Below are 18,266 nucleotides of genomic sequence, written 5' to 3' on the forward strand. Positions count from 1 at the left end.
GTGGCGGCAGCAGCTGTCTGGATTTGACGCATCACACGGACACACCCACATGATACCACACTGACACATCCTTTCCCTGTCTCTCCTTCTTTACATCCGACACAAACCCATATTCAACCCAGGTCTTGCCGGTCCCCTTATCTAAGCCTTTTTCAGCCGTCTTCAGATTTGCCCTCAGTGCTTGGCCACAGCATTAGAGAACAGCATTAAATTCAGAGACTCCATGCCAAATGAGCCGAGAGCATCAAAAACCTGTTCCGTGGCATTTCTTACTTCAGATTATCAAAGCAGCTTTAAACAGTCTGCCTCTTTCTCATCTATTTACATGCCGTTAGATGGCAGGCTAGACATGATTCAGTCGCGTGGGCTGGACAAAGCAAGGTCAGCGAGGGCTGCGCTCCCCCTGCCGCTGTGACCCCGTGGCTCAGACGAGCTCGGGGTGATTGCTGTGCACCACTGATCTTTAGAGCCAAATGAGAAAATAAACGAGAAACGAACAGAGAGAGACGGAGAAAGTGGGTACGGCGCGGCGAGACGGAGAACGTGACGGCGGACGGAGCAGAAGGAGAAAGAAAGGGAGAGACGGAGAGAATGAAAACGAAACCAGAAATGGCAGAGGGGGGAGGAGGAGGAGGAGGGAGGCAGTGTTGTTGGACGCTGCTTTATCGCCATCTACACAGGTCTGTCTAATCCAGGTTATTAACATAGTTACATATTCCAATCAGTTAGTAAAACAAGCCGCCCGGGCTAGAGCAGAGATCAATGCAGGGGGATGTGACCAATGCTGCACACTGGCTTGCGATAACATCAGCGGCCACATATATTTGCCTAAAGGTTTTTCAGAGCAAATGTCTTATTTTAATTATGTCCATTGTTGCGTTGGGTGGCATCGGTAATGACATATCCAAGTGAATTTGCACAGCTGAATGATGCTCGGCTCGACTGGCATACAGATTGGGCAAACACGCGGCTGTGTGGAGAGCCACTGTTTGCTGTGGAGGTATTGATGTAAGAAAACAATGTTGTACTTGGCAGGAAGAATAATACCAGATCGTTTATCTATGTTAATAAGCAGGGAGAATGACAAGAAGGGCCACCACTGCCTGTTTTACACGGGGAGACGTTTGGCTTTTGATTTATTCACCGTCACCATCCTGGTCCTCCACACCCCAGAGAGTGGGGCTGTAGTTTTGCACGTCATCACAAGCTCCCTTAAATTGTTTTTGGAGTGACTGGGGAAGGTAATTTGAGCTCACTGGCTCGAAAATACAAGTAGTGTGAAAACCTCTGTAACTGTAAGTGCATACTGAGCGGGGAGCGGGGAACAGGGACATTCTGCTTACCTCACAATTTGCTCAGAGACCGGCTTGTTTTGGAACTTGGCAGGGAGGTCCAAAATGGGTTTCACAGTAAAACACTGGATGTCTTTAGCAGAAACGTCAGGGAAAGAAAATAGAACAAGTAGCACAAGCAATGAATGAACACTAGACAATTGATACCTATATGAATTGACAATCAATCCCCCCCCATTTCGCTTGACTGGCAACATTTTAGATGACAACAACACAAACACATTTCTGACCAAATTCTGACAAAACCACTAATGCTGTTGTTAAAGCCGGTGCTGGAGGATACACTGTCCGGGGGAACACTTTGTGTCCTCGCTGGGCGGAGTGGTTGTCTTCATCTTCTCTGCATTGGGAAACTGTGTGAGCAGGCGCGCTTCAAAGTCCTCCCTGCGCTCGTACTCCTTCCCGCGGTAGATGAACATTTTGTTCTGGGGGGCGACAAAGGACAGAGTGAGACCTTGGACACGTACGTGCACACAGGGGCAGAGACAGTGACGCATGCAAGTGGGTACGGATTTGCGAACAAAAGTGATCATAGTGTAAATAGGCCATATGTTACGGCCTAGACCATTAAGTAACATTAATAGGAAAAACATGAAAAAATGTAGGTATTGAAAGAAAACTTTACAACATCAAAGCAGCTTTCATATCTTAAATTATTGACATTATAAATTAATGACATAATCTCCATAATCTCCACATCGAGTACTTGGAAATGAAGGCGCTGTTAAATCACAAGGTTTGTTTGAGGTAAACTCTCTGAATAGCAGCTGAAGCTTTTCTAGGGGATCTCAAACAAACGGCGAGCTTTTCTCACAGTGATAAAGCTGTCCCCAAATAACTCCATTTAGGTCCGCGCTGCAATTAAGGCAGAAATGAGGAGTAGGCAGTATAAATGAAGGGAGTTAATAGGAGTCAGTTGTTTTGCTGAACACGCAGGAGTTGATGCTTAATCACTTTATGAGAGGAAGCATGACAAGTGAGGAAAAGGATGTCTAAAGTGATTAGACCAATTGTAAGGCGACGTGCATATACACGACCAAGTAAATCAACTTGCAATTGGGTAATCTAGGCTGCCTGAGGTCCACCAATGTCAATTTTGTCAAATTTTAATCTGATTATGGATAGATGAAATTAAAAACCTGCCTTTATTGGATTAGAATAGAGCTTTGAAAGATCACCTTTGGTTCTTTCTGTCCGTTGCATCGACCTCACTGTTAATTAAACTCAACTCCAACGACATAAAATAAACACTGAATAATTTTCTAATTTTGCTTTGACAGATTAACAAAAGTACAACGATTTCAAAAGTTTTCCCTTTCAACCAGCTACAATTTGCCAACTTAAATTTTCAGCTCGTAATTAAACTACAAGGGATACCAAATCATGTTGCCTGTTCGCAGGAGAGCCCACTCAAATTGCGAGGTTGAGTTCAACATTCTGGTGTTATATATGCTATCCTCAGTCTGACTATTTTCATTTTAATTACCTGCAAACCAAGCTTAGTCTGGTGAAAAAAAATCACAATCATTGCAGTCATAATTTATGGTAAAATATGGTAAAATTCCTTTTCTTTGTTGGATGAAAGACGGACCAAACTTTGCGATTTTAGCTCCTTCAGCTAGCTTGCGGCGACATACCTGTATTTCTAAACATATGAGAAAATAAGCCTAGCAAAACCAGGGTGATTTTGGTGTCACTCAATCTAGGCAGGGATAGTTTCTAAGACAAATACGTATTTCCTTTCAATCTGTTGCGGAATCAGATAAGGAAACGAGCAAAAAGGCCACCTAGTTTCGTTTCAAAACAACAAATACATCATGTTTAAAGCCGGCATATTCTGTCCCCTAAAAACTCTGTCCCAGGAACCTTTCGTCAGGAACATTTGGAACGATAGAACATGACAGCTCGTATCTGCGAGTCCCGAGTAGAGTGGTGCGTTAGGATACATATTTCAAACGGACTTTCACAGGCCCTCTATTCTTCAAGGTGCGCTCTCATAAAAGACTCAAAATAGAGATAAAGACTGAAGACTGAAGAGTTTAGAAAGACTGGGAGCAAAGAGAGAAGTACGGTGAATTACGACACGATGGGTGAGAGAGATGTGCCGTTTTATCTCTCAACTGAGTGCTGAAGATGGCAACAATGGAGAATATCACCATTTTACTTGCATTATAAAAGTTTAAAAAACAACAGAGAGGGTGCATGAGGTCATCAAGCATGAGTGTAAGTGTAATATGGTCTAAGAAATTGATGGTTACACAAGCTCAAAGCCTTAATACCACCTTTAAGTCATAGGTCTGAGCTTCTTGAAACAGCATTGCGAGGTTGAACTATTGATTGATCACCGATTCATTTAGACAGGAACTAAGAAATCCAGCTTTCGAAAAGTGCAAATACACCTCAACAAACACCCAAAGCTACAGCACATACAAAAGAGGATATTTGAGAAGAGCGACCTCATTCAGACGACTGATCCAAATCAAAGTCCATGACCTGGAGGTGTTGGCACTAGCAACTACCCTAACCCTTAAGCAAATTAATAACTCAAATATCATAAAGAGCTGAATTAACAGCCCTTGCATAAAATCAATTCTTCAGGGGGTGGATACAAAACGTCTTTATCAGAGTATTGATTCTTTCTCTCAGATAATTGAGTATTCCCAGAGGCGTCTCTGTGCGACGCTGCAACACAAACAGCAATCTTGGGTGTGAAACTCAAACCCATCCGAACTACATTTATCTTGATAAGTAAGCCATAGATTAACGTTTCTCCATGTACTCGTGCATAAATATCTCATACATAACCATGAAACATATCATGAAGGGGCCCCCGATCTTAAAGGGCTTGATGAGAAAAAGAGAATGAAGCCGGAATTGATCTTTAACAGGCCGAGGATGCAGACAAGCTAGAACACCATCAAACAAGCAGCCGCGAAGAGAACATTTCCTTGCTTCTGAAAAAAACAAAACAGCAACCGTCTGAGCAGGTTATTTCATGTTAGGTTACACCATCGGCTAAAAAAATAAAAGAGAACTTGATGCAATCGTCAAAGGCCTTTTACACAGCCTGTTAGCGTAGGCAGGTGCAGCTTGCCCTGGATATAATGGGGTCTATGTCCTGCCAGATGAAAGGGTTAGGAGGAGCACAAGGTGATCAAAAAGGGGCAAAAGATCTGTGTGAAATGATATCATCCTGTGAGCAAGTGATCATCTGCAAATTGGAAGTTTCACATTATCCTATTCCCATGGTGATTTTAAGGTCATTTGGAATATTTGGATTGCTTGTGAGACAGAAATGGCTGGAATTCCTGCTTGAGGATAAAGTCACACGTTTAGTAGCACCCCTGCAGGAAGACACGTCATCCGTCTCCAGCTCTCAATGGCATCCTTTTCTACCACGTCCGTATGGAAGAGACTCAAAGGTAAAAATGAAACCCACTGTGACACGGCATCAGACAAGGAAAATTCCAAAAATCAATTTCATTTTCTGTCTAAATTAAAACCGATAGAGACGGAACAAGAGACCTTTTCACAGACAGACGGCAAAGGAGCGCCGATATGAGCTCGGCGGCGCCTCAGACATTGGAAGGAGGACGGCTGAACAGATATCAGAGAACACGTACAAAATTTGAGATAAGATGCAACCAACTTGGGACTTTGAAAGGAAACGGGTGGACCAGGACATTTCAAGGGGAAATCCGGATAAGTAAAACATATTCTTTGTGGGAAGAGTGTGTGTGTGTGTGTGTGTGTGTGTGTGTGTGAGAGAGAGAGTGTGAGAGTGTGTGAGAGTGTGTGAGAGTGTGAGTATGATCAGTCTGTTTGATCAGCGATTTAAAAAGCATGACCTTTCACTTTGCAATTGATGTGGACATTCAGAGTACAAATGCAATGCAAATAAAAGCATGTTTACTGTGCATTCAGCCTTTTGATTGGACAAATAAGATTTGGGTGTTGTTGCTTTAGTCCCACACTTTGTTTCCAGGCTGCTATTTTTACATCTGGCACAGGACGGAAAGGGGCCGAGAGACTAACAACGACTGAGAGAATGTGAAAGAGACTGAAACAAAGAGATCGTCTTTAATTCCCTTTTTTCTCTCGGCTCTCTCTCTCCCCTTTCCCTCTCAGAGCCACATCGTATTTTCCCACACTGAGGGGCATCCGTCCAATGTGTTCTGGAGCTAGTTTGCAGTCCACAAATGGAACAGCTGCTCATGATTCAGTTTGTTTTCTGTGGCTGAGGAGGCAACTGAAAACCCCACAACACGACATGTTAAACCTCTACAATATCCACAACCAGTGCGAGGGAGGAGTGCGTGAGACACATTTGCATCGACAGCTGAGGCTGAAATCCAAGCGAGCGCGGGTAAACCTATTGATCGTCTGCTTCGACAAGTAGCTCAGCCACGCTGTGCTGATCTGTGCGCGTTGTGGGTGGCATACTGGTGTGTGTACTCACGCGGAGGAAGGAGGGGAATCCCATGCCGTAATAGCCTACGGCAAAGTAGTCTGGTTTGGGCCGGATGACTTTCACTATGTTCTCGTAGAACTGGGCCTGCTTCCGCTGTTGGGGGGGGAAAATGGCAAACTTCAGAGGGAAGAACAGGACAAAAGTGTAGACTCCTCACAATTGTGTACAGAGGAGATGTACACACACACACACACACACGTTCATATTAAACCTGGTCTTGTGGTGAGTCCACATTATTTAAATGAAGACACTGGAATTACTTGACTATATTCACGACATGAGGTGCAGTTCAGAACATAAATACTTACCAAGGATGCGCTGAGCTGCTCGAAGTCAAACATTTCGTTCTCGTACTGCTCTGCCAGTTCCTTTCCCAAAATAATTGCTTCCTCCCACATCTATTGGACACATGAACAGAGACAGTTACCAAATGAGTTAATTATCAAGATTCGGGTTTTCGATAGAGTATTCCAATCGCAGCCAACTGAATAAAAGACATGATCTCACGGGTAATGGCTCTCAATACGGGCCTTTATTAGATAACAAATACAGCACATGTCAAAAACTATCGAGCCACACCTGTTGTGGACGCAGCCAGATGCACACAGAAGCCGAGGAGCTACATGTCAATATTACTTCTTTGTCTTTATTTGCCGATGACTCAGGTGGATCCCCTTTGAGAGTTAGGGAATTGATTATAGTGATGCATTATCCCCTTGAGTCTCATCCAGTTAAGTAGCGGTAAGGATAGATAGGAGGCACTTGAACCTGCTGAGGGGCCTTTAAGTGGATTTCTGACAGACCGCACAGGGCTGAACGGCTTTGGGCCAGACTTGTCATGGACCGGATCCAGTCTGCCATCACTGTGAGCTGTGAAACACCAACACCATCTGGGCCTCCTTCCTGGATGGCTCCTCTGACTCCTAGAAACTGTCCACGGTTGATACACCCTTCTGGAGTGTTGATGTGCCCTTAGAGCGACTGTAACTCTTCCCCGATTGCTGTGTTGTCCGTCCTCGTGTGTGTGTGTATGTTTATCCCAAACCCTTTCAATACGGCTGCTCCCTGGCTATCTTCTGCTGAGTGACAGTTGGCTAGAGAACGGTGAGTGGCTGCTGCACCCAAACACTGATGACACATGCAAAGCCTAGGGACATCCTCTCTGAGAAGGTTTGGATGCGATCCTACAGTCTCATTCCAGGCTGAGTTAACAAGCTAAAAACTGTTGCCAGTGTCATGAAATATGAATGGTGTAGAGGAAACCCAGAAACTGTGCTATGCTACATTTTCCCAGATTTGCCCACAGAATCAGGTTGCACCGCACAAAGATGGCACGGCGTATGCATCTCTTTAAAAGTGGCGTGAGGAAACGAGAAAGAGTAAGACAAGGGGAGAGAGGTGAAGGAAGCTTTATGATCGCTTTGAGTTACATGAATGCTCGTGAAAATTGATCTATGCCACATCCCAAAACAATATCCGATAAAAGGAAAGGATTCTTTACAATCTGTATTTGGAATTTTGACTCCTCTGTTCTCTAGCTCTCGCAGGTTTTCTTTGTGTGTAATAGAGTGTGTGTGTCTCTTACTTTGCCCTTGTCGAAGTAATTGATAATCTGCTGGTAGAGATGGTCCTTAAGCTGCCCTTGAGTGGTGGCCTGGTAGCCGTCTCGCCGGGTCAGATGAGCCGCACATGCCTCGTCAGACCACTGCAAGAGACGGGGGGCAAGCAACGGGATCAAACACTGTGCCAGTGACAATACACAGCAAAAAGGATGTAAGTGAAAAGAAATCAATCCAGGAGTTATAGCTGATGCAAATGAGAGAGATTGAGGTGTCAATCTTGAAAGTCTATACCCTGCAGTCTAGCATGGTTGAGACACGGCCAGATGTCAATACATATTGAACGACACGTCAATGCAGCGCAAAGCCTCCTCCAGCCAATACTTGCTGTTATGTAAGGACAGAATCCCCATCACCCAAACAAAATAGTGCTCCATTAGGCCAACCTATAGAAATAAGATACTGTAAAGGTTTAAGCGAGTGTAACTATTAAACACCATGTATAACCGATTGCAACTGACTAGAACGAGGTGATTAACAAACCTGAAACAACGAGAATAAAGAAAATTAATAAAATAAATAAACTGTTGGTACAAAAGAATGGCATGATGGCGTTTGGGGTCAGCTCACAGAATAATGAGGTTCCTGACAGGCAAGACCAGCTCAGCTAACGGGGGGAGATTGACGAGCTTGTTGGCCGCAGTGTGCAGGAAGCTAAATCCTGTGCGGCGCTTCATTACGGGCTTCATGTAATTGACATTCTGCGGTATTGTAACATCAAGAGTGAAGATCCCTGAGAAAATCTGACCAAGTTTTTCCTGAGGACCGCGTTTAGATATCGACAGCCAGGAAATTTGCATACCCTGTACCAGAGATAGGTGACAAAGTAATTGCTCTGCACATTTCTGCTGTGGCATTAAGAGCGATGGTGGAAGCCTTTGACTCCTATTGATTCCTGTACAGCTGGCCTACAGCATTTACACAGTTAAAACAAGCTGGCAAGTGATGGAGCATCGACTGAGCTTAAGTGCTGATGCATCTCTGACCATTACACACACACTCTTATTGGTTTTTATGATATTACTGCAAAATGATACACGAAAACTCATTGTTCTTACAGGAGCTATTTGCAGACACAACAACATCACATTATGCTGCTAGATGGATTCAAACAGAGGCAGAGATTTATGTAGACATCATTCACAGTAAAGCTTGTTTACAGGTGCCAGCGTATGAATACAAAAGCAAGACGCTGGACTGAAGGATTACGCAACGCAATTTATCAGAAGAGAAGGGATTTATAACCAGGCTGTGGCGGAACAAAATTATCCCAATTTCACAATGTAATGTGAACCCCGAGCGTACGAAATGAGAGGGGATACCACAGCTGTTGGGAGATGAGCGGAATTAAAATAATAATAACAAAAACAACTCCCGCAAATGCGACCGTGGCTTCTCGGCGAGGAAAATGTGATTCAGTCACAGCCCTGCTCTCCCCTGTTGAGACCCCGTGCAAAAGCTGAGGCAGCCAGCTATTTATGCAAATAAAGATGGGATGTTGGTACCACCATTTGGGATAAAAGCTAGCGGACCAACTCTGAGCTCTGTGTATACCAAACCCCCCCGAATGGGATGACGCAACACTCTTTGTTGTGCGAAGGGTTCTGTTTGTGGTTGTGGTACAGTAGATTTGAGATTTTCCACAAACTCTCTAGCCTTGCAAAGATGTATCTGATTCATGATTAAAGAAAGATTCTAATTAAAAACCATAATTATTCAAGATTTCCAGAGTCAGGCAATATGCATTAAGGATATATGTCACAGATATAAAGATAAGTATATAGATGTAAGAACATGCATATCTGGGATTTCCGCTGAAGCAGAAATCCTTTGCACTGACTGTGTGTGATTCACAGTAAAGGACTCTCCTTTTATAGCTGACGAAGGGGGACAGTAAAAGTGCACCCTTATCCTAAAGTACCTCAGGTGACTTGCTTGCTTTTAACTACATCTCAGCCATTGATTTGCATTGCCTGTGCAAGGTGAAAGAGACGTAGCTCAGCGTGTCTGCTCTCCAATTTGCCATCTCTTGGCGGCAGAGTGGGAATAGAGGGCTTGGACCAGCTCACTCACACGCTGCACACATTGAAACCCATAGATGCACGTTGTTTGATGTCTTAGGCCAAACGCCATTTGGCTGATAATGGCTAACAGCGGATAGGAAATAGTGAAACGCCATTTCCCAGCCCAGCGATTACGCTTGATCCTTTTTCACCTATTATTTATCTGGCTGATATGAATCTTCGCAGATAGATAGAGTAGATTTGGGGCCTGCTATCTGTGCCGTTGGGAGGAATTATTCCAACAGCTTTTGTGAGTGTGTATGAGCTCCTCTCTTCCATGTGTGAGTGGCTTCTGTGTACCCTGAGCAGTTTGGCGTGCAGCAGCAGCGTGTAGGCAGCCTCCGTGTAGTTGTCGCACTCTTTGTGGAGGTCACACAGCTTGTAGAGGTACCTGGCAGGAAAGGAGGAATGATTTATAAGTCATGCCTGGGCGGGCCACGCAGACTTCCAACAATAGAGACAGAAACTTAGCGCCAACCGACTGATGCATCCTGACAGCCATTTTTACATCAAATAATGGTCGCCAGATGGGAACTGTAGCTGCCGGGATTGTGCAAATAGAGATGTATTAAAATTAAAAATCCCCTTCTGGGTCTGGTGAGACAAACAGCTTGGAGTAAAGAGGCTAAAACATGTTGTGTTTGTTTAGATTAGTGCATACAATTGACCTTTTGTGCGATTTGCTTGGATTTCTGCATTTATTACTCATAAAATAGCCCCGACTCTGCGCCAATAGTCCCAATAACAGACACACAGCTTCTGCCTCATAGGGTTATGCCTCCGTTTGCTGGTTGACCGACCATTACCCTGACATTCCTCCGGTAAATTTCTCGAAACATTCTGAATTCATTGCCCCGACACTGAGGCCCAAAATGCAGGCACTCCCACAGGAATCACTGACATTTTCATTGTTCATATATCAAAAGGACTGGAAGTCTGGAAATAAAGGCATGACTAACAGCTACAAGGCAAAATATGACTTGATCTTACCTGATGTACATCTCTTCTCTGTCTATCTCCTTGTAAAAGTTCTACAGGGAAAAAAATGAAAGAGGCCATGAAAATGGGAGAACGGGTCCACGGATTTACACAGACGACAACAAGAACCAAATAATATGACTAAAGCAATATCACAATGTCATTATTATCATTATTCATAATCACATGGTAGAAAGTTCTCATCATGTAAGCTCTCAAGATGCGGCAGCTTTTGGTTATTTAAGTTGCTATCATGACTCTAAACATGTGATTTATGAATGATAACATCTCCATAAAAATATAAAAAAAAGGCAGTAAGAGGTACTGTTGAACTCTTGCCCAGAAGTAACACCATTACACTGATCATAAAGCTTGAGTGTATGGTGGGAGATTACGCTGCATAACGGGCAGCACTAACTCAAACCTAAGTTGCTAAAACATGGCTTAAGAGGACAAAACACACATTCATTTTCTTAAATATATATACATAAATGCCAAAGTTCTGGCTTAGAGAGCAGGTTGTAGTTACAAAAGGCCAATTGGTTGGGATTCAAATCATTGCAGTCCATTTCCACACACAGGCCCAGATCCTTTCAACGGCTCATTTTAGTCAGAGCAGTCACATGAGGGGAATATTGACATTTCACTGCTCCCCCATGAAATGTCACTAAACAGAAGAGGGGCATCCCAGGTGAGCTGCTCCGTGATAACACCTTAATACACTGTGACATGTGGGGGTGGTTGCTTCTCTTTCCCCCCTCTGGGTTAGTTCAGCGACAGCAATAACGGATAAACAACGCCTGCGTGTTATAGTATAGATTCTAGTAACAACCATCACAGTGATTTATCCCTTCTGCTACATGGGCCCCGCTCCCTATGAAGATGGATGTCCATTCTGTGCGGGAGAACGGAGGGAGAAGGCGTCTTACCAGCACGTTGACAGTGCAGCTCATACGGTTCTCCTTGTTCTCGTCATGCATGATGGTTCTGTAATCCAGCAGCCTTTCCAGCAGACGCACCACCAGGCCGACAAAGTTCTCGCCCGTCTTGGCTAGGTACTTGTGCTTCCTGCAGTGTTCCAATAAACTGGCAGGTACATTGTGTGTTGTCATAGCAGAGGGGTGTGTGTTTGTGTGTGTGGATGTGGACAGGGAGGGCAAAGAGAGACAAGAAAAAAGGTGAAGCGTGTATAAATGTTGAACAGTGGAAAATGTCAGACTTTTGCTAGTTAGGACTGGAGAACCTGGCAACTGTACAGAATGCAAACATCAGGGCTGCACACACAAGACAAGAAACTTGACTCTGACAGAAAGTGGTATGATCATCAGTAGACTGTGATTATATTTAGGAGTGTTACGTTGCAATTAGCATTATCGTACTTGTCAAAGGCTCAGGCGAAATCCTGCCCATTAATCAGCACTTACATTTTCTGAAAGAGAACTTTGTACTGCTCGTCTCCACGGCCCCCCTCCACCTCGTGATCCAACTTGGTGATGATCTCGTTCTCAAACTGCAATTAGACAGAGCAGGCATAAATAATCAGTGGAGCTAATTTTTCAATTCGTTAACGCCATCTCCCTGTCTCACTCTCGCCCTCTCGCTCCCGCTGCATTAAGGCTCGGCTGAGGGGATCTTTGATCTTGATCACGCCTCTTTCGCAGCCCAGCTGGCTGTGAGCTCCATATCCTCGGTTTCATTATTCAAACTTTTCACATCTGCATGGCTTACATTGGAGAACAGGGAGCGAGGCGACATCCCAGGTTGCATCCCTGTCAACTGCGGCATTGTAGCTATAGTTTCCACCCATAATACATGGACCTTAAATCTCTAATATACTGTATCGGTGCAGCTTTATAAAGATTGTGTTTAATTGTGGAAATAGATGTGGATAGTGAAACTTAATGATAAAAGATGTAAAAGCTGCTCTCTGCAATGCTAAGGAATACACACAATTTAGACAAAGACAAAATCAGAGAGATCTGGTAAATTAAACATTACTCACAGTGTATAATTGGTGAGGCTAATGTGCAGTTAGTCATATTTGTTGAAAATAAAAGAATCTGAGTGGCATTTGACACAATTTAATTAGGAGGGTTTGCATGTCTGCCACCCCTAACACAATGCACTATTGGCAGGAATGACCCGACAGAAGGCCATCAGTTAACCAGTCGACGCGCTCACAAGACTACAGGGACAGCGCTGGTGTGGGAGCCATTTGAAATGCTCTAAAAGTACAACAAACACGGGCCACATGGACGCGGTGAGCGGAGAAATGCCTCAGACATCTTAGGGCAGAGCAGCTGTGGCCAAAAGGATTTCCTAATGCAGAGAGCGGCTTAATCTTGCACTGTAACGAGGCATAACATTAAGTTCCACTTACCGTGGCTGTTGATAATTTGCAGCACAACAATATGAGATTTGCAGAATTACAACTAAGCTTGAGGCTGCAAGATTTCTTCTTGAAATGGACTATCCCTCAGCCCTACTTACTCCTCCACATCCACCCACACCAACTCTCAGTTACTCAAAAAGTCTTTTGTTACTGTTTTCTTCATTAGTTATACTCTTCTTTGTTCCACTTGAATAGCTGGCTATTTCAGTGGACACACACCCGCTGGAAGCTGCACGTGAAGTGGAACTCGCACTGCATCATGTCGAAGAAGATGGCGATGGTAGCCTTGCGCAGCTCGATCTCAGGGACCAGCGTCATCTCCAGGATTGGACCCACCATCTCTGGGATGAATTTGATCTTGTTGGGTCCTCAAGGAGCAAAAGAGATGGCAGACACGTGAACACACACCATACAACACAACTCTCTAACATGCTTAGACTAAAATTTCTCCTTTTATCTGGATTTTCTCAGATAATGATTTGATAGGTAACTTCTAACCAAATGCCTTGGGCACAAAATAGACGTACAGAAGTAGGCTAATTAAAACCCTTGGTGAATAAATCAATCTAATCTGATGGAAAGCACTAATTAAAGGAATCAGACGGTTGAGTTACAATGAGAGGAAGACCTCAAAGGGAGGCGCAGGTGTGCGAATCTAACACCCCAACCCCGTGAACTAGAATTTCCTTCTCCTTTGAGACTTCGCTGCTTAGACCCTCACGACTAAACAGAAAAACCAATTAACACCTGATTCTCCATACTTAGCCGCTGTTTCTTTGCCGAGCTGCCTAGTAATTAGTGTGAGGCTACAAGGATGGCAGATAATCAAAAACTTAAATTGAGAAAACAACACTTTAATACTCGTCAGTAGCTGGGCCTTCTGAAGTGGAATTTGCCAGGTTTATCCCCTGGATGTGTCGGACGAAGCTAAACAATATGGACGTGATGTTAAGGAATTACCTAGATTGTACCACATGTCCCTGATTTCAAAGCCAATCTGCCTTCTCATGTCCTGGTACCTGAAACACAAACATGGGGGAAGAAATGTTACACAAGCTATACATAGTGATGGGTTTTGAGAATTAGTCATGGGTAGGGTTAATCAATGCCAAAAAAAAGGATCTGTAAAACCACAAATGAACTGAATCTATCCGTCACACTGGTGAAGGTGATAGAAAGAAGAAATGATGAGTCAATAGATTTTTCCACAAATTTGGTGTTGAGGCTTTCTGCTGAGCCCTCCCCCTGGTAAGCACAGCGGGCGACGATGTGGTTTGCGAACGCCTAGAAATCAGCCGCGGATCGGGGAGAGGATGACTGACAGACTCTTTCAAGCAGATTTGCAGGGTCGCTGAAAGGGAGCCCGAGCAACTTGGTGTGACACTGTGGGACGGCAGCGAGATGACGAGGTCGAGCAGGTGACTCATCAGAATCAAACCATCTCTGAGTGCCGAGCCTCTCCTGACCCTTAATGAATATCCATTTAAGGCCTCTTTCACACACCGTGACATTTTCAGAGCACCCTGATAGAATTCTAAAACCCAACAGATTGGTTTGCCAATATTTTACAAAGACGGGCTAATATATTATGGCAGCAGAGAGAGGAGCATTAAAGAATCCCTAACAAAGGAGCTGCACCACCTCCTTGCAGAGTGCTCGGGTCAAACCATCCACTTTAACATATTTAGTTGTCAAGGGGAAGAGTGTTGAAAAGCATAAGGATCGATCTTTCGTTAGAGCCACTGGCGACATGACAAAATCTAAATGGATTCCTGCCTTTTACAGTCTGGTAAAGCTCCATAAAAACAAAAATGGTGATGCATTATGTATGACTTTGCACTATTCTAGTGCGTATTGAACATGAGCTTGATGGAGCCCATATTTTCCCAATGTTACCATTTTGGAGGGCTCGGGTAGTTTTTGCCTCTTCTCATCAACACTTTGGGATGAGTGTGTGTGCGCACGCCTTAAAATCTAGTATAGAGTATGTGTTGGCGCATGTATAATCATACATGCCTCTATGGGCACTGATCACACATCATCACATCCCCGAGATACTGCTTTGTCACGCTCCGGCAGGCAGAGAGACAGGCAGCCATGACTGTCGGCTGTCGGGACCTACAACAGATACCTGTCAGCGGCGGCTAGAAAGCTCTTGGAGAGGTTAAATAACATTAACAACTTGTGTGGACATGCTGGTAGTAGGTAGTGGATCTTAAGCAGCAGTTTGTGCCGTCTGTGGGGTCACAGGAAAAAAAGCAAACTGCAATGTTCCTGTAGAAACTGCTGATCTATAACCAAAGCCTGACACTAAGTAGAAATGTTCGCATGACTTGACAATAGGAGTTTCCTGCTCTTCATCATTCTGTGTATGTGCAACAATGCTGATGACTACTGCTACCACTGCTGCTGCTGTGTGAGTACATTTCCAGGGTCTCCAGCCAGATGCCTTCCACGACAGATACAACTTCATTTGTTTGGACTTCAGCTCACACATACAGAGACACAATAACCTACTTTTCAAGCATGCTGGGAAAAGAGAAAAGCTATTGAATAAAACATTTTTAAGAAAACATCTACTGGTTGGGGAAAAAAGGGCAGCTCAAGCCACGGCTCTGACAAAACCTGAGACTTACTGTACTTGGGACTTTACTACAAAACTTACATTATCCCCTTTGGATAGCAAAAGCTCAGAATGCATTCGCAGCCAAAGCTAGTGCCAGGGCATTACAATGCTTTTCATACCACTATCCAAAGGGGAAATAAGTCATTGTTTTATAAGTTCCAAGTAAGTCTTAAGCCTGGTGTCAGTCTGTCCCCGGGGGTTTGAAGTCAGCCACTGTGGGAACACACTGCTAGTAATAGGCCGTAAGTTAACAAACAGCAACCCGGAGACATTTGTGATGTTGGGGGGGAAAAAATGATGCCGAGCACCAAACAGCCATGCTCCAAACATGTCTGATATCAGCTCTGTTTTCTGCTGCCAGAGCGAGGCACCATAATTGGTACTGCGAGCAGAAATGACAGTTTGTGTGCCAGCACGCGGGGAAACAGAATGCAGCGAAGGGAGAGGAAGGGAGAGACGGTGAGTAGAAGGTGGAGAGAGGGAGAGAGGAGAGTGTGGGTGGGCAGCAGGAGTGGGTGAGAGAGCCATTGACAAGCCCCGCAGAATATCCTCCTCTCCTGCTCTGGAAACTACCTGGTGGTGTTTGAATGACATATTTGGGAACGTCAAATAAATAGCCGGGAGATAGCAAGGAGGAGATCAGCCCATTTTATGTGCTTACTGTCACGAGTGGCAGTCCTTGTGTGTGTGTGAGAATCAAATAGCTGCTCCTTTTTGGTGGCGGGCAGCTGGTTGGGGAAGTTTATCAGTTCAGATAATAAGACATTGATCAACAAGGCGCTTCACTGTCGAGCAGTGGCCAAGCAGTGAGAAATGCTGAGACAAGGTCTGCACCTCCTGTGAATGGCGTTGAGCGGCACGACTAAACTACACTCTGCAGACTAATGGGTCCATTGATAAGTTCTCCTGACACAGAGGGACGTGGGCAAGGGTTGAACTATTGGCTGAAGTCACACAGTTTAATGCGTTTTTTGTCCAGCCGTGTTCATTTAAGTGAGTGCAACTTCCAGAGACACCAAGGTGTTTGTGAGTGGTTCAAGATGGACAAACACCAGTTGTCAGTATGAGAGGCATGGATTGTTTTGTTTTGCTACTCATAGTTTGACAGGTGCAGAGCTGCAGGGTGATATAAAAACTTCTCCCCTTTATCTATTGAGGGGTAAAGACGGCGGGGAGACGTATAGGAGATGCTTTGAGGTGCGTTGTGGCAGCCAAAGGCCTGTGTCTCAATTCCAGCAGGAGCTCTCCAACTTTGCCTGTTTCCTTTGGATTTGGGTACAGGATGTGCTCTCTATAACCCCGGGAGCCGCTCTGCTTTGTTGAGGAGGGCCAACAGCTCACGCAGCCAGCAAAGGAGCGATGGGATGTTCGCTATCCTCGCGAGCCTAGAAGTGATGAATTATGAAAATCCTGCTCATGTCGGGGAGGGAGCCTGGGCCGTGTTTGTGAACGGCGAGGATTGCTTGTGGGTATTGAGACGGCGCACTCGTACTCACTTGTGGAAGATCTTGGCTCTTTTGTCGCTTGAGAAGTTCTCCAGCTGCAGTGACTCCTGAGTGAGGAAGGCTACAGCCAGGTGGAAGTAGTTGTTCCACAGCTGACACAAACAAAAAAGGTAGAAAGAATATTTAAGTGTGAGTCCACGGTACGCTGTACAACAAGAGATGCCACCACTGGGGTGTCCATTTTACATTTTCAAGGGGTTTAGATGAAGTGGGCTTTCGTGTGTGTCTGGAAGTTGTCCTGCTAAGAGGCAAAGATTGGGATTCAGGCCACCGGCATGCACTCTCCATCAGACAATGACGGCAGCCAGAAGAACTTTTATTCATAGCTACAATTTTTCACAGCAGTAAAAGTCTTCCTGGTATGAATACCAACCAAGTATATTCAGAATAGGGTTTGAAGGTTGGTTCACATTCCCTCTTGTGAAAGTGCCTTGAAGCTACAACACAAGTACGTACCTCTAAAAACACTACAAAGGCCTGTGCGAGACGACGTCATTCAAAAGACAAATGATCTCTTTGCCCTTGAAGAACCCTTGCCATTATTTTTATCCTATTGAGAGTTTAATGCTTATAAGGATGTTAAAATAACCTTTCAAATAAGGCTATAAGGCCCAATATACACCTTTCAATTTAACATACAACCCATGTCCACATATGTTATCTGGATAATGGCAAATCGGGATCTCAATGCTATCAGATGAGCCCGATATGCCATATTGTATTGTGACCTTATATAAGTTGGAAATGTCACCCTGCCGTTTGCTAATTCCAGTTCTTATTTAGAGTGCGACTTGTGAAGACAGAAGGAATAGTGGTGCAAGCTGTAAATGTATGTCCCATCCAACTGCCATCACCCAGATAACACATACTGCTACTGAGATCACATTTTGTTGCAAGGCGTAAAAAAAGTCTTCCACACGTTGGGTCCATATGCAACACATTTAAAATAGCAAGCGGCACACCGTTTAAACATTCAAGCAGCACATCCAATTGCTGGCCAATACTGAATAATTGATGTTTACGCTGAACAATTTCTGTCCACCTGCAGTTGGAAACATTAAAACGTCCTTAAAATCCAACTGTTCCATTTACAGCTCTAAAATGTCAGCCAGTCGAAAAAAAACATTTCTCACTTCCTCCAATTTAACGCTCATCCTCCAAATGCTCTGTCAAATCTCTCTGCAAAAACGTTATATGTGGTTCCCCATTGATCAGAAGTTCTCAGACAGATAATCAAATGCTGCATTCTCTGAGAGCATG

At 44.3% G+C, this 18,266-nt stretch overlaps 1 protein-coding gene across 2 annotated transcripts in view; it reads right to left on the reverse strand.

Moving 5' to 3' along the window:
- The window catches only part of dock1 (dedicator of cytokinesis 1), a 141,345-nt gene that overhangs the window by 16,122 nt on the left and 106,957 nt on the right, over window positions 1-18,266 (reverse strand). For both annotated transcript variants that reach the window (XM_076143549.1, XM_076143550.1), the window contains exons 31-42: window positions 16,998-17,098; window positions 13,836-13,894; window positions 13,095-13,243; window positions 11,908-11,993; window positions 11,413-11,569; window positions 10,496-10,536; window positions 9,806-9,896; window positions 7,409-7,528; window positions 6,132-6,221; window positions 5,812-5,916; window positions 1,636-1,777; window positions 1,344-1,425 (exon numbers count right to left, since the gene is read on the reverse strand). In XM_076143549.1, the coding sequence (XP_075999664.1) occupies window positions 1,344-1,425; window positions 1,636-1,777; window positions 5,812-5,916; window positions 6,132-6,221; window positions 7,409-7,528; window positions 9,806-9,896; window positions 10,496-10,536; window positions 11,413-11,569; window positions 11,908-11,993; window positions 13,095-13,243; window positions 13,836-13,894; window positions 16,998-17,098 (1,223 nt within the window). The remainder of the gene's footprint in view (window positions 1-1,343; window positions 1,426-1,635; window positions 1,778-5,811; window positions 5,917-6,131; window positions 6,222-7,408; window positions 7,529-9,805; window positions 9,897-10,495; window positions 10,537-11,412; window positions 11,570-11,907; window positions 11,994-13,094; window positions 13,244-13,835; window positions 13,895-16,997; window positions 17,099-18,266) is intronic.

Source organism: Genypterus blacodes, unplaced genomic scaffold, assembly GCF_046128005.1.
Source record: "Genypterus blacodes isolate CSIRO-AG114 ecotype Tasmania unplaced genomic scaffold, CSIRO-AGI_Gbla_v1 ptg000026l_1, whole genome shotgun sequence".
NCBI lineage: Eukaryota > Metazoa > Chordata > Actinopteri > Ophidiiformes > Ophidiidae > Genypterus > Genypterus blacodes.